The sequence below is a fragment of the Gasterosteus aculeatus genome, chromosome 11 (assembly GCF_964276395.1).
Source record: "Gasterosteus aculeatus chromosome 11, fGasAcu3.hap1.1, whole genome shotgun sequence".
In the NCBI taxonomy this organism is placed as follows: Eukaryota; Metazoa; Chordata; class Actinopteri; order Perciformes; family Gasterosteidae; genus Gasterosteus; species Gasterosteus aculeatus.
Genome location: NC_135699.1, coordinates 10,444,413 through 10,461,566, shown reverse-complemented (window position 1 = coordinate 10,461,566; position 17,154 = coordinate 10,444,413). Strand labels below are relative to the sequence as shown.

The following is a 17,154-nucleotide window of genomic DNA, read 5'->3' as shown; positions in this document are numbered from 1 at the left end:
TCCTTCCCTCAGGGATCAGCGCAACACTCCCCTGGCCTGATGCCAAAGAAAAGGACATGTTCCCCAGTGAGGTTTAATTAATACGACGGTTTAGTGCAGGTTTCCCACGTACACTTAGAGGAGAACCGGAGAATAGCAGCTCGCCACTTCAGGAGGTCCTCATCCGTTGGCTGTCGTCGTCAGAACAGACGGCCAGCACGAGAACCTGAGATTAAGAGTGTAGCTCATTTCAACAGAGCCGAGAATTTTAGTTTAACTCGTTTTCCCACCACGTGGCTCTGCGCGCGTGTGCATGTGAAGCTTTGCACTTTTTTGCCAACTTCAAAGATTACTTAGAAAAGGAGACACGGCGGACGGCATCATCCGGTTCCCGGAAGGGAGGATTATTTGTGTATTCATTTAGATATTGGCAGACTTGGAAATAATCTGGACAAAAGTAAAACGCTTAGTCTAGTCTGTTTCAGTAACAATACGTCATCCCATTCATAAGGGACAAATATTTTCCATCGCTAATAAAAAAAAGAAGAGATGTGTGGTGTTGGGAAACATTGGCATTAATCACTCCCCAGTGGATCTGCAAAGACCTCTGGAGCATTAACGGCCGGCCGGCTTTATTCCTGCAAGTGAATCATTACTGGAAAGAAACATCTTAATCTCATATCGTGCACCTACCTCTGTCACAGAGAAACTCTACAGTTCACACTTCAGCAACCTTTGATTTTTGCATTGTTACTCTTTAGTACTGATGTCCGCATCCGATTTAAAATAGACGTTTTTCTTAGATTTAATAGTCGACCAGCTGACCCGATTGCACCTTTTCAGCATCTCTCACAGTATGAGCAAACGTATTTTAAGAGCGGCTGTATAAAAATACACAAAAATCCCCATAGGAACAAAATGATAGCTATAGAATCAGATCCGACTTTGTCACATTTAGAGGGTCAGAAGAGGTTTATATGTAAAATGAAGCCCCATCAGTCTTTTTTTAGTCCTCTTTGTTCTGCATTAACAGGCGCAGACTTGCAGCTAGGCAGCCTTGATGAGAAGCATCTTTCTACACTCACTCTCACTGGGGACAAGCATGTTTCCATTGGACCGCCGGGGCTCTGAACGCATGGCCTTTACTTCAGGAAAACAGCCCACGTTAGGGGGGGGGGAGTGGGGGTCCTCTGCTCCCAGCTTCAATCCCCGCCTCGAGGAACCAGGAGCCATGTGATGGCAACAAAGGAAAACACTCAGCCGGTGACCTCACTCCAGTGTCAACAGTAACAGGTGTATGCAGAGGCTGAAGGAATACTGTTTACATTGACTGTAATCTGTTGTGAAGAGGGATCCCTTCAATTGAATATGACGTTAGAAAACTGCAGGAAATAAGAGCACATCCAATATATTCAGTGACTGAGAGAAATCTGCAGAAATCTGCGCGCCTGTAGGCCTGGTCTGTCTTGTAGCTCACAGTCCGTGAGTTTGTGCAGTGACACAAATATTGAACAGGTCAGCGCATGTTTATTTGTCTGGGATGTTACAGGATGTAGCCTACTCTACTCCTAAAGTTACTGTAGGACGGTGAATCATAATAGCTCATAATAAGATAAGACGTATGTAAAGCCATCGCAGCATAGACGTTCTAGTAGCTCTGTGGGGCTTCAGACAGGATAACCTCTCACAATAACAACGCAACATTTGCTTACCGCGGTCAGCATCATAGATCAGCCAAATGTAGCATTTCCTTACATTTGCCAGCACTAAAAGAACAGTTAACTGTGGATTAGCCGATTGTTTTCCATGGAAACCAACTTAGCTTAGCATACTAACATCCGCTAGCCCTGAGCAAAAAGCACAATCGAAATAGCTAACGTGTTTACGTTTGGAAGCTATGTTGGGCATTTGGCACATACACAACACATGTTTGGCCTTAAACCCAAAGTATCGGACTAATTGAAGATTTTATCTGAGATGGTCCTGGGCCAAGCAGGAGATCATAAAGAATTATATCATTGAAACCAGAGCAAGTCAGTTCCACATTTTGTGGCGATCCATCCATAAGTTCAGTTTGAGGTCGACCGGCTGAGGGTTAAAAATAAATATTTGCAGGGTCAAAGTTTTGCCACAGGCTCCAAAAACACTTTGACGTTCATTTGTGTTGTACGACAGTGTTCTAGTAGTTGCAGTAGTAGTCTGAGTTGTGTGAGCAGTCTCCCTCTCAGCTCATTTGCCAAACAAAACTTATAAATCAATAGATGATTGTCAGTAATGCTGGAGGTCATCAATGCAAACACGGAAACACATTTACGTAATCAGGCAAATGGGAGATGAGAGGGCACAAAAAGTCCTTTATATCCGGCTGAAAATTAAACTATTGGCTTAAAATAAGTGTGAATGAAATTGCAGTTTCGAATAAAATAACAGACCTGTCCTTAGAAAATCACCAGTGATTCGGATGGCGAGCGCTCTGCCTTTAGCTGCGGTGTGAAAGGAGAGAGTGTCTTGCCTCATTGCAGCTGTTCCACTTGTTGACATCGGCCAACTGCACTTTTTCTCTGGCATCGATATTACATTTCGCCTACTTTGGTATCTCCGAGTTTTAAAATAGTCAAACTTTTCCAAATCATGCAGTAAACAACATGCATCCTTTGTCATAGCCTGTCTGAATGTTACAACTGTAATAGCAGCAACGTCACTGGTTATTACTCACGTGTATTAGCGGTCTCTAGATTGTTACTGTCGAGGATCAAGTGTGGTTATTTCCAATGAGGAGTCACCACTTGATCACTTTACATCAGTCAGGAGGGTTTTAAATGCCGTGCAGCTTTAATGCTTTGCATGTTTTAGATCTTTGCAGTCGGATAGTTTGCGCACGCACGCACGCACGCGCACACACACACACACACACACATTCTGCACCCGAGTTGCATATGGGTCAGGAAAGAGTCACCATAACATAGTTTGATTAAAAATGCTTGTCATCCGCTTTTTGTGAGGAGAGCTTATTGCAAATATTTGCTTCAATAACGTGAAGTCACACAGACGGCGTTTGAATATCAGATCACAGGTGCAGAAGGATCCGAGAGGTCAGGCTTTTCTTTGGCATCGTGATTTGCGACGCTTCGTCAGCGGTGCTTTGGGTTTTAAAACGACGACATGGTTTTAATCCAGGCTCAGCTATCAAATCTGTTCAGGTATCACCTTCAACGCCAGAGGGAACAACCACCCTCTACAGGGGGGGATCGTTGCATCACAAATCAGGGAAGTTAAGCCTCTGTTGGAGATGTTAAGCAACACCAGAGTGCTGCGTTTCAAGTGAATACAGACAAATATGAACCCGGTTTACAGAATGCAGATAGTTTGGGGATATCAAACTGAAGCACGCGGTCTTCTCAAGCTACCAAGGTTAAGGAATCTCTCACGAGCAGATGCTCGCTGTGATTCAAGACGCCCTCTGCTGCTTCCGTTAAATGTTTAATCCAGCTTTGCCTTCATGCTGGGATACGCAGCGCTGTGACCTCGTATCTCGTGCCATTTAAAAGCTGTATCCCAACTGTAAGCCTTGATGCCAACTGGGTTAAGAAGTCTGAGAGGCTTGAAAATAATACCGCAGTCGATATTCCCGAGACACTTTCTATTCCCGGAGATGCGACCAAAATGTAATTATGTAATTGCCTCGTCCTCAAGTTCCTCTGAGACGTTTTCTTTTCTCCAACAGATTTTTCTCCATGGACTTGCGTCTGCTTTGTCCCCCAGTCCTTTGAATCCAGAGAGCACAGCACTGCCCTTGAGGCTTTTGGTAGAAGACAGGAAGTTGACATCCAACATTGCAGAAGAACACTTAGAAGTAATGCTAGCAACAGTTTTATTATAGCGCAAGCATTGTGAAATAAATATACTAAAACTACCTAAATGTAGGTTTGTTAACTGGTTGAAACACTTTTTGGTTCACAGAAGTCATTATCTAAACTGAAGGCTAATACATTTCCACGGCATCCTGTATCTCATTTATCTAATTTCAGCCAGACAGGAGATGGAGAATCTTATCCAATGCTGATGCAAAAGTCTTTCCGAATCCAATTTGAAATGCGAATTTTCCCTCGTCTTCCTGCCCCCGTTGACAGATATATCTATATTCATTTTTTTGCATGATATCATCCTTTCCCCATTTACAGACATTAAAAGAATGGCTGGCAGAAAACAATAGATTTTCAAAAAGTGCGCTTGTGTGTGTGTAGAGGTCCAACACCCTCTGATATGGAGCGTAATGACACTGCTCAGGTCTCCTCACTCGACCCGTCATGTGTGAGAGAGTCCGTGTCAACACTCCCTACCCCTACACACACACACACACACACACACACACACACACACAGTGCAATGGGAGCCCCTCTATAACACAGCATGTTACATAAGTTTGTGCAGTGTCAGCCCAGGGCTTTAGAAGATCTGGTTCCATAAAGGCTCTTTTACCCCATTTAGAAATGGACCCTGTTCTAACTTTCTAACCACAGGCCACCCTGAAGAACAACTACTATATACGACATCATGCCATTAACGGTCACGAATGAGGGCCACGGTTTCCTCGGCAGGGAAAATAGCCGGAGAAAGAGGTGCCGGGAACACGGATTCACGGAGGGGTTGATGAGGGATGAGGCCTGAGCTCGGGCCCATCCACACATCGCAGCGCTGTGATGGTTATTATAATTGGCACACGTCATCGGCGGAGATGATTGTATGTAAGTGGTTTGCAGGCGCTGTCGTTGGATTTCCATCGTGACGTGAGCAGGTCAGGAGATCGTGAGATCTGGCATTAGATTGAGGAAAGTCATTCCAAAACGGAGTGCACATGCGTACTTCTTGTCATCTTGTGTGGCACTCCTCTGTCCATCTGCGAGTCCCTTGGGACGCCGGCAAACAGCGTTCCCAAACTTCACTGTGCAAAAAAATAAAAATAAATAGCGACCATTTTGCACTTGATTAAACATGCTCGAGGAAAGAAATGAGAAACAGGAAAGGTGGAGCAGAGCAAGAAACAAGGCCTTGACTTGAGACATTGGCTATAAATCATGTGCCCTGCTAAGTCAAAGTGTGTGATAATTAAACACGGGATGTTGCATTATTATGCAAACATCAAAGCACTAACAATGGAAAACAGCTGGTTATTTTATATTAAATTATTTGTTATTTTTGTTGCATTTAGTTGTAAGTATAATTGCACTGCTGCAGCTGGGACTTTATTAGAACTATAGACTATACTGTTGGCTGGTTTAATCAAACATGTCCCTATACCTGTGTGTAAAATAAACCGTCGGCTAATTGTAGTGCAGTGAAAGGCACAAAATGACCTTTTGTGGGGATCGGAAGTATAAAGCTGGAAATAGTGAAGTATAGCTTCAAGCACCTCTAACATGTATGCAAGTAGATACAGTAAATATACCTGGTTACAATCCCCAGCTTTTGTAACTCTTGCACTTTGAGCGTCCATTTGTTAGATTCGTACAAGCCATTATTACCCAACCACTCAATTTCACAGCTTCCCTGCCGGTTTGTAAAAACTCCCATTTGTAGCTCTGAGAGGCAGTGATTCACTTCTGCATTACGGTCCACAATGAATTGTGCAGGGACAGTAATTCAACTGGATGTCGCCTATTTTTACACTGACACGCAGGTCTATTTGAGCGGCATTATGCAATCATCATCATCATCAAAGGCCTCCTTTCCTAAAAAGTGTCTCTTAAGTTTGACTGGCAAACCACTCTTCTGCACAACCCCGGGCCGACCGCCTGCAGTCTACACGCCATTGAGTTTTCTCATCCTGGCATGAAGTCATCTGCCTTTGATGGACACACTCAGAGCAGAGCAGTGTGCTCAAAGTAAGCTTTTGTTAGGCTCCTTTGTTCACATTCATCACACACACAAAAAAAAAAGAAATCACCCTGAAAGACCCATCGAAATAAGACTATTCTTTCCATTCATCACACATCCGGATGATCCATGATTTAACCGGAATCGTGTATTCACTTCTGTGTTACTTACATAAGGATGTTTACACAAATGCAAACAGTAATATTGCTGAAACAAGCATACTGTGGTATGAAAAGCTGATCGTAATAATTGGATCCAGGCTCAAAGCTGGAAAGGGTAAAGGCTACGCATCCAATCGGCAGGAGGGCTTAAGTTACAGTGCGCATGTGCGGAGGCCAGGTGTAGCATTTCCAATTACATTTCCATTACACAATAGCTTCTTTACGGAATCACACGCGAGAGGATGAAAAGCATGCAGGACAGGTGTACGAGGATCATCCAAACCTAAAGACTCGGCTTCCTTCTATCGGCTGGATCACTCTGCTCCAGTATCGCTCGTCCCGATTAAATGAATGAAAGTTGAATCGTTAGTAGGAACCAAGTGGGTCGACCATATACAACAAGATGAGGAGAAAAGAGAATCATTAAAATCGACAAAGCAGGAGTGAGAATGGCAAACTTTCCTAATCACTTGGGGATTTATTTATTTTTTACGATCGGAGCTTTATTTCACTTGAAGAAACCAAAATTACAAGATCAAAATTACTTGAAATAAATTTGCAGGTGCTCTTGCACCTAAAAATTTTTTTAAAAAAAAATCACATGAAGCTCCAAGCCCCAATCTCATTTTCAACCTGTTATGGGTTTGAAAAAACAAAAAAAGCACAACTTAAAGCTGGGCGCTGTTTAATTTTGAGCATTTGTCAGTTTGAATAGAAGTCCAGTGTGTATTCAGACGTTTTTCAGCACACAGACTGAAACACCCCCTGCAGTGCAGCAATGCAGTAATGCACGATGCTGCATGTCGGGTGCAGCATTAAAGACCAGTGAGAAGTCAGAGACTCATGAGTTTCAAGGCTTTTACAATTCTGGATAGGCATCACTGTGGCAACTATTATGTTATGCGGTGATATTTTTCAAGGGGAAGAGAAGATATTATTCACATAATTATTGTGTTGGTCTTTTCATGACAAAGAAAAATAGATATATTACCGTATCCTTTAAAAACATGGATAAAGTTGTAATCTCTGCATCAGACAAACGCTTCTTGAATTGCTAAACCACCATCAACATGAAAGGAAAGCTATAAACGGACATACTGAACAATAAAGCCTTTATTTTTTGTCTTTCCATAGTTCAAGTTTGTCGGTCCCACCCAATGAAAAGGTGGCAAATAGAGTGAAGGAGTAAGAGGTAGAGCAAGTGTTCCATTCTCATTGCGATCAGCGTAAAAACTCACTTTTACACACCAAGGGAATGGCCATCCAAAGAAGGCTGATGGGGAAAAAAAAAAAGAAAAAAGAAATAGCAGCTTCTTTGCGGTGTTGCTAGCTTTCCCTTATATTCACGATCAAAAATACTCCCGACCCACTGACTTTTTTTTTCCCCCGATAAAGGTTGCACTACAGTGTAAACCAGAGAGGCGGCCAGTGCGAGCCACGAACAGACGCACCAGAGTCATCGTCGCCGTCAGAGTCTCTGAACACTTGGGAGGCCAAACCGCCACATGACAGCGGCCTCTTGCCGCGTGTCCAAGGCGAAGGGGGCGCTGCATAGTACGGTCAGACGGGCGGGGTTTGGCGGCCCACCGCGGACTGAGAAGGGACTCCTGGCACTCAAGGAGAGCACGACCCCCGGAGGGGGAAATAAGTGGGGCAGTCTCTGCACGAAGGAGGGCCCAGAAACCTGAGCGGTGGAGCCCGACAGCACGTTAGTCCAAAATAGGTGTACGGTAGTCAGCAAGTGTGTGTGTGTGTGTGTCATGCTGCATTTAACTACCAACCGCTCTACCGCCCATCTGTACTGTTGAGTTGTGACAGCGACAATGTTACATTAAAAAAAAAAAAGTAGATAGTATATACACATCTTAAACATATAAATTATTTCCCTAACATACTGTCTCTGTAATGCATAATAAGGAATCTGGGGGCAGAAAAAACACAAAAAAACACAAGTGCCTGATGTGAAAAGACTCCAGACTTGAGAACTGTGGGCAAAGGGAGTATAAATGCTGCTAAAATAAAATCAAAATGCGGGACAGAACGAGTCAAACACAATTAATGCGATAATTCAACAACTTACAAAATGGCACACAGAAAGAGATAAAGCTGTGAGCTTGATTAGGCAACCTCTGAATTCTTCCAGGTAGTAACAACGCATTAATACCCAAGACGACGACGAGTGCGGAGGGGGGGGGGGTCACTGCATGAAGGCCCTCTGCTTGGACCCCAATCGGATCAGGTGGAACAGGATGCTTTACATTCCTGCGTTATGACTTTGAACTCGTCGCGGACAGAATGTGACCTTTGACATTTCTTACGCGTTTTATCTTTGCTCTGGAGTCTCCTGACCACCTCAGGGCAGGATCAGGCTGAACCGTTTACCTGATGTGATAAGGCCCCGGTCCGGTAAAGTTCACACATGTCGACGATAGACAGTATCAAAAAAAAAAAAAAAAAAAATAGATGTATAAAGAGAAAACATACGAACGCAAATATAGATTTCAATACACAACAACATACACTAACTGTTGGTTTTGCAGTTGATATTCAAAGTATTTATACAATATGTGTCACATAGATGGCTGGCTCTGTCCGTTCTGGGGGGGGAGGGGGGGGGAGAGAGAGAGAGAGAGAGATACAGAGGGGCTGTGGGGCGAAAAAATAGGAGCAACAAGACAAAAGAAAACAAAAGCGAATCTGGTTCAGTTCATATTTGTCATGTTGATTACTGCAGACAGGAAGCTTGGAGGAGCAAATTTAACCTCTCCAGTTGTTGTTTTTGAGCGTACAAGTTCATATTACCACCACTCTGTCCTCTCCAATGCTGCGGTCAGTCAGTCTTTGGGTACCCTCCCCCCCCACCCTCCCCACTGCGTATGGGTGCCTCAGAGTCAGATATTCCAGTGAGTTAAAAAAAGAAAAGAAACTTTAAATTTAAAAAAAAAAAAAAGGTAGGCCATTGGTTTGTTTGCTGAGACGTCCCGCCTAACCTGATGGGCCGAGGCCCGCAGGGGGAAGCCCATCAGTCATCCAGGATGACCTTGACAAAACTGGCCACATCTGTGTCTTTGGAGTCGTGCATGGTGAGGAAGGGATGTTGCTGCGTCGACACAAGGAGATAAAACACAACGTCAAATGATCCAGTGATGTGAAACGCACGCGCCATGGTGTCGCCGGGTTAACTGGGTAAGTCTGGCCTCTAGTGGACAAACGACCAAGAGCCAGAGCAAACTGACCTGTACGACGGGGGATATTGGCATGGGAGACTTAATAATAGGACACCTGATAATATTTGGCTTAATTAAGAGAAAAGGCATTTTAAAAAATACGTACCATTAATTCTGTATAAGCGGGTCTCTCATTTGGCTTCTTTCTTAAGCTGTAAAAACACAAAACAAAACAGAAAAGTGTGAAAAGCAGGACATTTCAGTGTGTGTGTGTGTGTGTGTGTGTGTGTGTGAGAACTTAAAAGCACAAAAGACAGTCAAGTGACACCAGCTCTTTCTCTTTCAGCAAACAACGGAGCAAACGCTGCCCCCTGCTGGGCCTCAGTGCCACTGAACGACGTTCAGAATGAGGCGCGTCGCTTTGAGGGATGTCGACGCACCGGCCGTCAGCGTGCGAGAGACTCACCACTGGGAGATGAAGTCTACAAACTCGGGGGAGAAACGGTCGGCGGGCAACTGCGGAGACGGCTCGTCCACCACCTGCTTGAGCTGCTGGAACGGGGTTCCCCACGAGTCGTAGGGGAATTTCAAAATGGCCAGCTCGATCTAGAAGACAGGGAGGATTTAACGAGGAGGTTTGTGCACGGTAGAGCCAGAGGACAAAGCTACAGAGCGTCCACTTCCACCTGCAACACAAAGTCCAACACCGTGCAGATCTCTCTTATAATGTGATAATCATCATCATCTTTTAATTATCGGAGTTCGAATGTTTATTAGGTTGCGAGCGTGGACCCACCAAAGGCTGAACGGAGAGCAGGCACAATAGAAACCAGTTCAAAAAAGTGGCAGGTGGCATAAAGCGCTATAACGGCATTGCTCCCCTCCTCATCCACATGCAGAACCCTTTTTGAGAAATTAGCACAACACGGCAGCTTAAATAAAATGATCTTTTTTATCTCTGTAATTTCCTTCTTTGGCTTAATGCGATGCTTTAGAAAGGAAGATAAGACGGATTCTGTTTTTATAACCTACCGCAGCCAGTTTGACTAATCAATGGCAGCAACGAGTGTGTATGTAGTCAGACAGAATTTTTCGAAGCACGCACGGTCGACACATACGTTCCTCTGTATTGTTTTGGCGTTGCCGCGGCAATATGAATCACGACACGTTCCCATCACATGAACAATGTCAGTCTCGGTGATCGGCAGTCTGATTCAATGCGTCACCATTTTCCACCAAGATAAATATAATTCATATCAGTGTATTTTCCCATTTGATCTCATGAAAACGTGTGTTTTGAATGTGACAAATACTACATTTTCCAACATGTTTCAAGTCTTCGGCTGCAAAAAGACATAGTCGCAAAAGCTATCATTTACATGGGATTTGCTCGTGATCGGACGTTCTGACAAAGGAACACGCCGTTCCGGAATCGGAACACGCCACCTGCCACTTTTCCATCTCGGCGCTACTGCAACTTTCACTGCTGGCTACTCCTCGTAACACACTTTGACACATTTCATATAATCACTGTTATGGGGGAAACTGAAAGAAATATATCAAATGTATCACAAATGATAGGAAGAGACACATTTTGAGATCCAACATGACTCACCATGGTGATACCAAGACTCCATATGTCTGACTTGACACTGTAGCCTTTCTGGTTGAGGTCAGGGTTGATCCGCTCGGGCTGAAATAGAAATGAAGGCAACATATTAAAGAACCAACACTATCTGAAAAGCATTTGAACAGTTATCATAAAACAGGATAGAAAATCTGACAATAAAAATAAGCAGAGAAGTGTGAATTAAACATTCGCAAGAATTAAAAGTTTTGCGAGCCTAAATTCCTTCATGCAATCAAGATGTTTGGCAACTCAATTTTATATAATATTTGAAAATACAGGCATTTAGTTTGGACCCCCCAAAAACATGTTTAGGTGTGCAGTAACTCTAATATCCTCCTGGACTGTGCATTTCCATTCATTCGTTTTGTTTTTTTAGAAAAAGGAAATCCCTCAGCCAGTTTCCCAGATCTCTACTAGCCAATAACAGGAGCCCCCTCCGACTTACCGCCATGTAGGGTTTGCATCCTGCGTCCATTGTTTTAGCCACAGAGTCCACCAGGTGGCCACTGATGCCAAAGTCGCACATTTTCACTTGGCCCTGAGTGTTGATCAGAACATTGGAGGGCTTCACATCTGGAGAGAGAAGTTATTAGCAAAACGATACGAGCAGAAAAACAACGAGAAACGTCAACAGGAAACTGAGCCGTGGGGAGGATTCTGATCTGATTACCTCTGTGTATCACTGACAGGTTACTGTGCAGATGCTCTAATGCCTTGACAACCTGTGGGGGGCGAGAGAGAGAGAAAATTAACTAAAAAGGGGGGGGGGGGGGGATTGCTGAAGATACAATCGCCAGAAACTGAAAACAATTAGATTGAAAAAGAAATTACATGTTTTACTTCACACACAAAAAGAAATGAAAACAACTGTAACAATGTATAAACTAATGTAAAAAAAGAACATTCTAACTTATGTGAACATTCATTTAGATCCACATGCAACACACTCGATATGTTGACGCATATAATGCAAAATATGAGACCGGACGTACAGCTACTGTGATCTTGCCCAAGATGTCCTCGGGGATGTTTCTGCCTTTTTCGTTAACCTTTTTGTAGAACTTATCCAGAGACGTGTCCATCAGCTCCATGCAGATCCAAACGTCCCCCTGAATGAAACAAAGCAAGATGATCTCTCTCTCTCTCTCTCTCTTTTACACACACAGGAGTTCCCACAAGTCATAGTTTTACTCACCTCTCTGAAGAGGGCGCCATAAAAGGTCACCGTGAAGAAGCAGTCCACTGTCCTCATGGAAATGTCCAAATCCATCAGAAGCCTCTTCTGCTCCAGAGTGTTTACCGTGGCTCGAATCCTCTGGGGAGACAAACGCCGCACGTTGGGCCGACGGTGGGTGGGCGGGCTTAGCTTTAATCAAACGGTGTCCCTCATCCTAAACACCCCCCTTAACGCTCAATACAACATGTCATAAATGGGAACGTTGTCATCCAGAGGTCCACAAGTTGAGCTCACATGTTGAACGCATCTATGAGTCATGGCGCTATTTTTAAAAACAAAGCACGGTGCATTCTGCAGATCAGGTGACCCGAGGAGCCGCCCACCTTGACCGCCATGATGATACCGCTGGGCACGTGCTTCATCTTGTCCACGACGCCGTACGCTCCCCGGCCCAGCTCTTCGATCAGCTCCAATTCATCGGCGTTCACAACCAAGCTCTGGACATGTGGGCGGAGTCACACTGATGAGTGCGTCCAGGAAACAACAACAACAACAAAACACAGAACGAATACAAAACAGAACAGAATGTTTCAGAGGAAAAGACAGATGTCTCTACCTGATCTCCAATTGTGACATCAGCTTTTGAGTCGAGATCTCGAGGGGGCCTGCAGAGAGTTAAAAGCAGGTAAGACCACGAGCAACAGTGTGCAGCCAGTTTTTTAATGTCACAATGGTCAGTTGTGGGACATTGAGAGACAATGTACAAGTGTATCAGTGCGATCTGTTGGATCCGTTTGAGTAGAACATTGATCCAAGTCAGTGCTACATTTCTGCATGTCCGGTTGACATATATGTGACATGGCTGCAATATATTGTCCCGTGGGTCTGATTTTGAGGCCCTCTCAGGTTGGTTCTGCTGCTGTCAATATGCCCCTCGTAAACATATTTAAAAATACAAACTTACGCTGCTGCTGCTGGCGGGGGCTGTTCAAAGCCTACTCTGGACAGCTTCAGCGCTGGCTTCTTCTTCCCTTGGAGACAGGAAGTCAGAAGCACAATCACCACCTCGGCTCCATCTTAGACACACTGCCATCAATGAAGCGTTTCGTAGAAAAGGCAAAACAGACATCTGCAGACTCTTTCGGGTTTACCACGTCGGTGTCGCTCGGAGTGCGGAAATCAAGCTTCGCCACAACAGAGACCTAAATCAGGTGCGAACTAAATGGGCTCGTTTATGAACAGCCACACTGGTCTGATGAAAGGGGATTTTAATGCACTTTGGTCACGATGGGGTTTTCTTCTTTTCTTTTTAAGGTCACAAATCAACTTCTAAATTACCTCCGATACAAACTGCAGCAAATGGCCGGTTATCTTTTCTGGAGATTTTACGTGTCCTCAAAGCTGAGGCCCTGCAACAGGCACAAGGTGGACCAAATGACTAAGAGACATTGGTATGATGACTCAAACGGAATGAACAGGAGGAATTTTTTTTTTTTTACTTTTATCACAACTGTTATCAACTCAATGATGAAAGCTTCCCCCACCCCCTTCATGTTTTCCTCTTATGTCCCCATCTCATGTTTATCTCACATTTTAGTCAACATCCGGGTGTTTGGCGCCGTGAACTGTGCAGTTGCGGGAGCGTTTGTGGGTTGGGCCGGTGACAGCACTCCATTCATAAACACCGTTTACCAGCAGCCTCTGGGACTTCCCACAAGAGGCCACGAGTCGCTGCCAAAAAGGACACAGCTCCCGGGCCCACGAGAAGCAACACAGGAACACCGACTCAGCTCCCCTCCACGCGCTTGTGTCCCGCGTGTTTGCTCTTGTTGCAAGGTGGAGGGGAAAGGAGGAGGTGACCTTTATCCGTGCGTGCGCCTCGGCTTCACCCAGTTGGATATGACGACAGACGGGCTGCTTGTTTCCTGTTGCACACAGGACGAGGGCCAGGCGGAACGATTATTCGACACCGGTTTACAGAAACTGGTTTAATGCACCAGCACCTTCATTTCGGGAACAAATGCAACAGCTCTCGTTGTTACTGCGAGGTTGTGTTTGCCATGGAGTGAGTCACAATACTCCAGCGCGGAGGAAGTGCGATTGGGTAAACCCCTCCTTGCTAGATTAAGCTGGAAGGGAAGTGAAGTTTTTCACGAAGATTTTAAGATTTTGTGGACGCGTCAGACAGGTGACACTCTGTGCTGCCGCCCTGAGAAAAACAAAAAAAAGGCCGACAGCGTCTGGACAAACGAGCGGCGGCGAGATCCAAGTGTGATTTACTTGCACGCGCTCAGCCCCAAAATAGATGTTCTGCGTTTCCTTTGCGCGGGATAAAGCGCTTCCACTGGCCTGACTTAATAGGAGCTTTTTGCTCGATGGCACAAAATCAGCGGAGGACACGAAACGCTCGTCCGACGTTCTCGCGCCGCTGTTCCAGATGTCTAAAAATACCACAAATCCTAATGCGGTAGCGACTAGTGCGGGCTTACTGCTTAACAGATCCACTCCGGAAACGTTCGTGGAGTTGAAGTAGTCGCTCCTCTCAGGTAGCAGCGCGTGCGTGTGTCTGTGTGCACGTGTGCACTGACCCCGGAGCAGGGAGTGTTCTGTGGGACATGACTCACAGCCAGTCAGACTGGACACATCCGCTTACAAAAAAAAAAAAAAAAAAACGCAACAACTGTCAGGACCCTTTGGGAGAAATGATGTCACTTCACTTGGCTCCTGCTTGCTGCTCAACCCCCCCCCCCCCCCCCCTTCGTTAAGACCAATGGAGGCCGGATTCACAACAGCTCTCTGCTGCAAAGACCTGCCTGGTCCTTGAACTTGCAGGCTGGTACAGTTACACTGGCTTCTGCTGCAGTCAAAGTAAAAACACTACACAGATAGCAAGTATTTATGCAACATCATGAAATTTACCGGTTATGTTAACAAAAGCACTCAAACCATGTTTTTAACTAAGTGCAGCACAAGTTGCATTCAACATATGTTGTATACACAACAGATTATTTAAGCTAAAGGTGATATTGAATCATTGCGTCTTCTCACTGATTACCAGGAACAGCCATCACAGACAGTCGCTGCCAGTTGGTCGTCTTCTCGAAAAAAAGGAAACGCAGTAAGTCTCGGAAACCGAGAGGATGTTCTAAGGAAACTATCCACAGCGCAGCAAGTAATGCGAAAAAGAATGCCCGGATCGTGCATTAGATCAAAGTGTCAATAGCTGTGCGGCGAGTCACCATCAGGAAGCTGCAGCCTCCGAGCAAGTCCATGGACAGAAAAAAGGATGACTCATGCACATATAATCTTCCACACAACCACATATCAGCACCATAAGAGAGAATCCAATCTCCAAAACATGCCTCAGCAATGCCCACTGCAGCCATACGATGCACTCCTCGTGAAAAAAAAGATAACATATATATATATATATATATATTATATATATATATATATATATATATTATATATATATATATATATATATATATACAAATCCAACTGAGAAGAACGTAAACTTTTTCCCACACAGATCGGCCTGCGCTTTGGTGAGTGTGTGAGCCAGTAATCACAGCCCAGAAACCTGTGTGGCAGCTATGGAGTCTCTGCTGTCTCTGAACTGTCAACAAAAGAGAGAGGCTCGCGCTCGGGCCCGCGAGTCACAACTCGCCCCGGCGGGGCAGAGGCGCTGTTCCCGGGCAGACCCACGCAGCGTGTGTACTCCCCACCATGGTAACGCTAGTATGGTTGTGTAACAGCACAAGCAGTGAACTTGAAATGTAAATTGACATCATCGTCATGCAGTGTGTGTGTGCGTGCGCGCGCGCTAGTGTGTGTGTGTGTGCATGTGTCTGTGTGTGTGTATGCTTGTGTGCATGTGACGCAGAGTAAGGACCTTGATTTTTTTTTCGCTTCCCAAGTTGTGTTTTATTCGACCGTGTAAACGCCGCAGTGATTAATTACCCCGCACAGACTCGCTGGCGGAAGTAAAAAATAAACATGTAAAAAATAAAAAGATGCGATAGCGCCGTGGTTCCTTTGCATTTGCGCCGGTTTTAATATTTTAAATAGATATATATATTTTTAAATAAAAACAAAAAAAAAGTACACATCGGCAGCAGCGAGCGGACAGAAGACCAACTGACCAGTCGCGAGGCAGGAGGCCTGGAAAGAAAAAAACACCTGTGGTCGCGATGTGCTTCCCTTTACCAAGTTAACTTAACCCCGCTGAGGGAGAAGTTGGTTGATAATTACAGCTTTGGGCAAAAGTCCCTTAACGCTCGTGGAAATGACGCGCTAGCTAACCACAACACGGGAGCCGCGACCGTAGCACGTAGCTAAACCGTGAATGATAAAAAAGATATATAACGTAGCACACCGCCATTGGGTCTATGAGGAATACCTGCAGACAGCAGCATGTCCCGAGACTCTCAGAAATGATAGAAAAGCACGAAAGACATGCTGGCTAGCTGCTCTTTTTTTTTTCTTCCTCTCATACATGCAGCTTTTCCACCTGGCAAGGTTACGTTTCGCCAACATGGCTAGCTAAATTACTTCAACGCAAACTGCACCTCGACATTCAAAACGTATGCACGGTTGTTTAAAAAAAAAAAAAAGATTAGGGAAAAAAACACTTACCTCCTTTAGACAGAGACATTTCCCCTTTGCTTTGATGAGGGGGAAGGGAAGCACAAAGACTTTTGCCTTTTTTACTCCCTCCCTCCCTGCATCTAGCCTTACACCCGCTACAGGATCGCTGGCTTGTGCAAAAACTAGCAGCGATTAAAACTGAGCGGTTCGTCGCGGTGCAAATCTTCGCGCTCCAATCGACCGCTCGAGCGTTACACGATCGAAACGCAGACGAATGCACAACTTTGAACAAAGTCGCCGCGGGTTGAACAGTTCGAGTTAGTTTGCTAACAAAACCTGCACTTTTAGGGTGGCCAAAGTCTGACAGCTGAAGGTTTCAACGGCGCGGTGACGTATTTCCTGCCTCGTGCAAAGCATCATGGGAGAGGTAGTTTGAATTCGGTTTGCACTCTTTTCTGCAAATAAAGCGATACCATTTTCTTAACAATTAGCACCCTAATCAAACAATTCTAACTACAGTAAGATAAGCCACTGTGTTTGTAATTTAATCAATGCAGCCTTTTAGTTGTTGTATTT

General features: G+C 44.8%; 1 protein-coding gene across 1 annotated transcript; it reads right to left on the bottom strand.

Annotated features, from left to right (window-relative positions):
• Positions 1-6,472: 6,472 nt before the first annotated feature.
• On the bottom strand, positions 6,473-16,988 carry LOC120828362 (dual specificity mitogen-activated protein kinase kinase 6). Its single transcript, XM_040191898.2, has 12 exons — positions 16,627-16,988; positions 12,953-13,019; positions 12,605-12,653; positions 12,372-12,485; positions 12,007-12,126; positions 11,804-11,920; positions 11,482-11,533; positions 11,257-11,384; positions 10,797-10,874; positions 9,648-9,787; positions 9,348-9,393; positions 6,473-9,114 (listed from the first exon to the last, which is right to left on the bottom strand). Exons 1-12 carry the CDS (start codon positions 16,643-16,645, stop codon positions 9,037-9,039), a joined length of 1,008 nt encoding a protein of 335 aa, XP_040047832.1. The 5' UTR covers positions 16,646-16,988; the 3' UTR covers positions 6,473-9,036.
• Between the last annotated feature and the right edge of the window lie 166 nt (positions 16,989-17,154).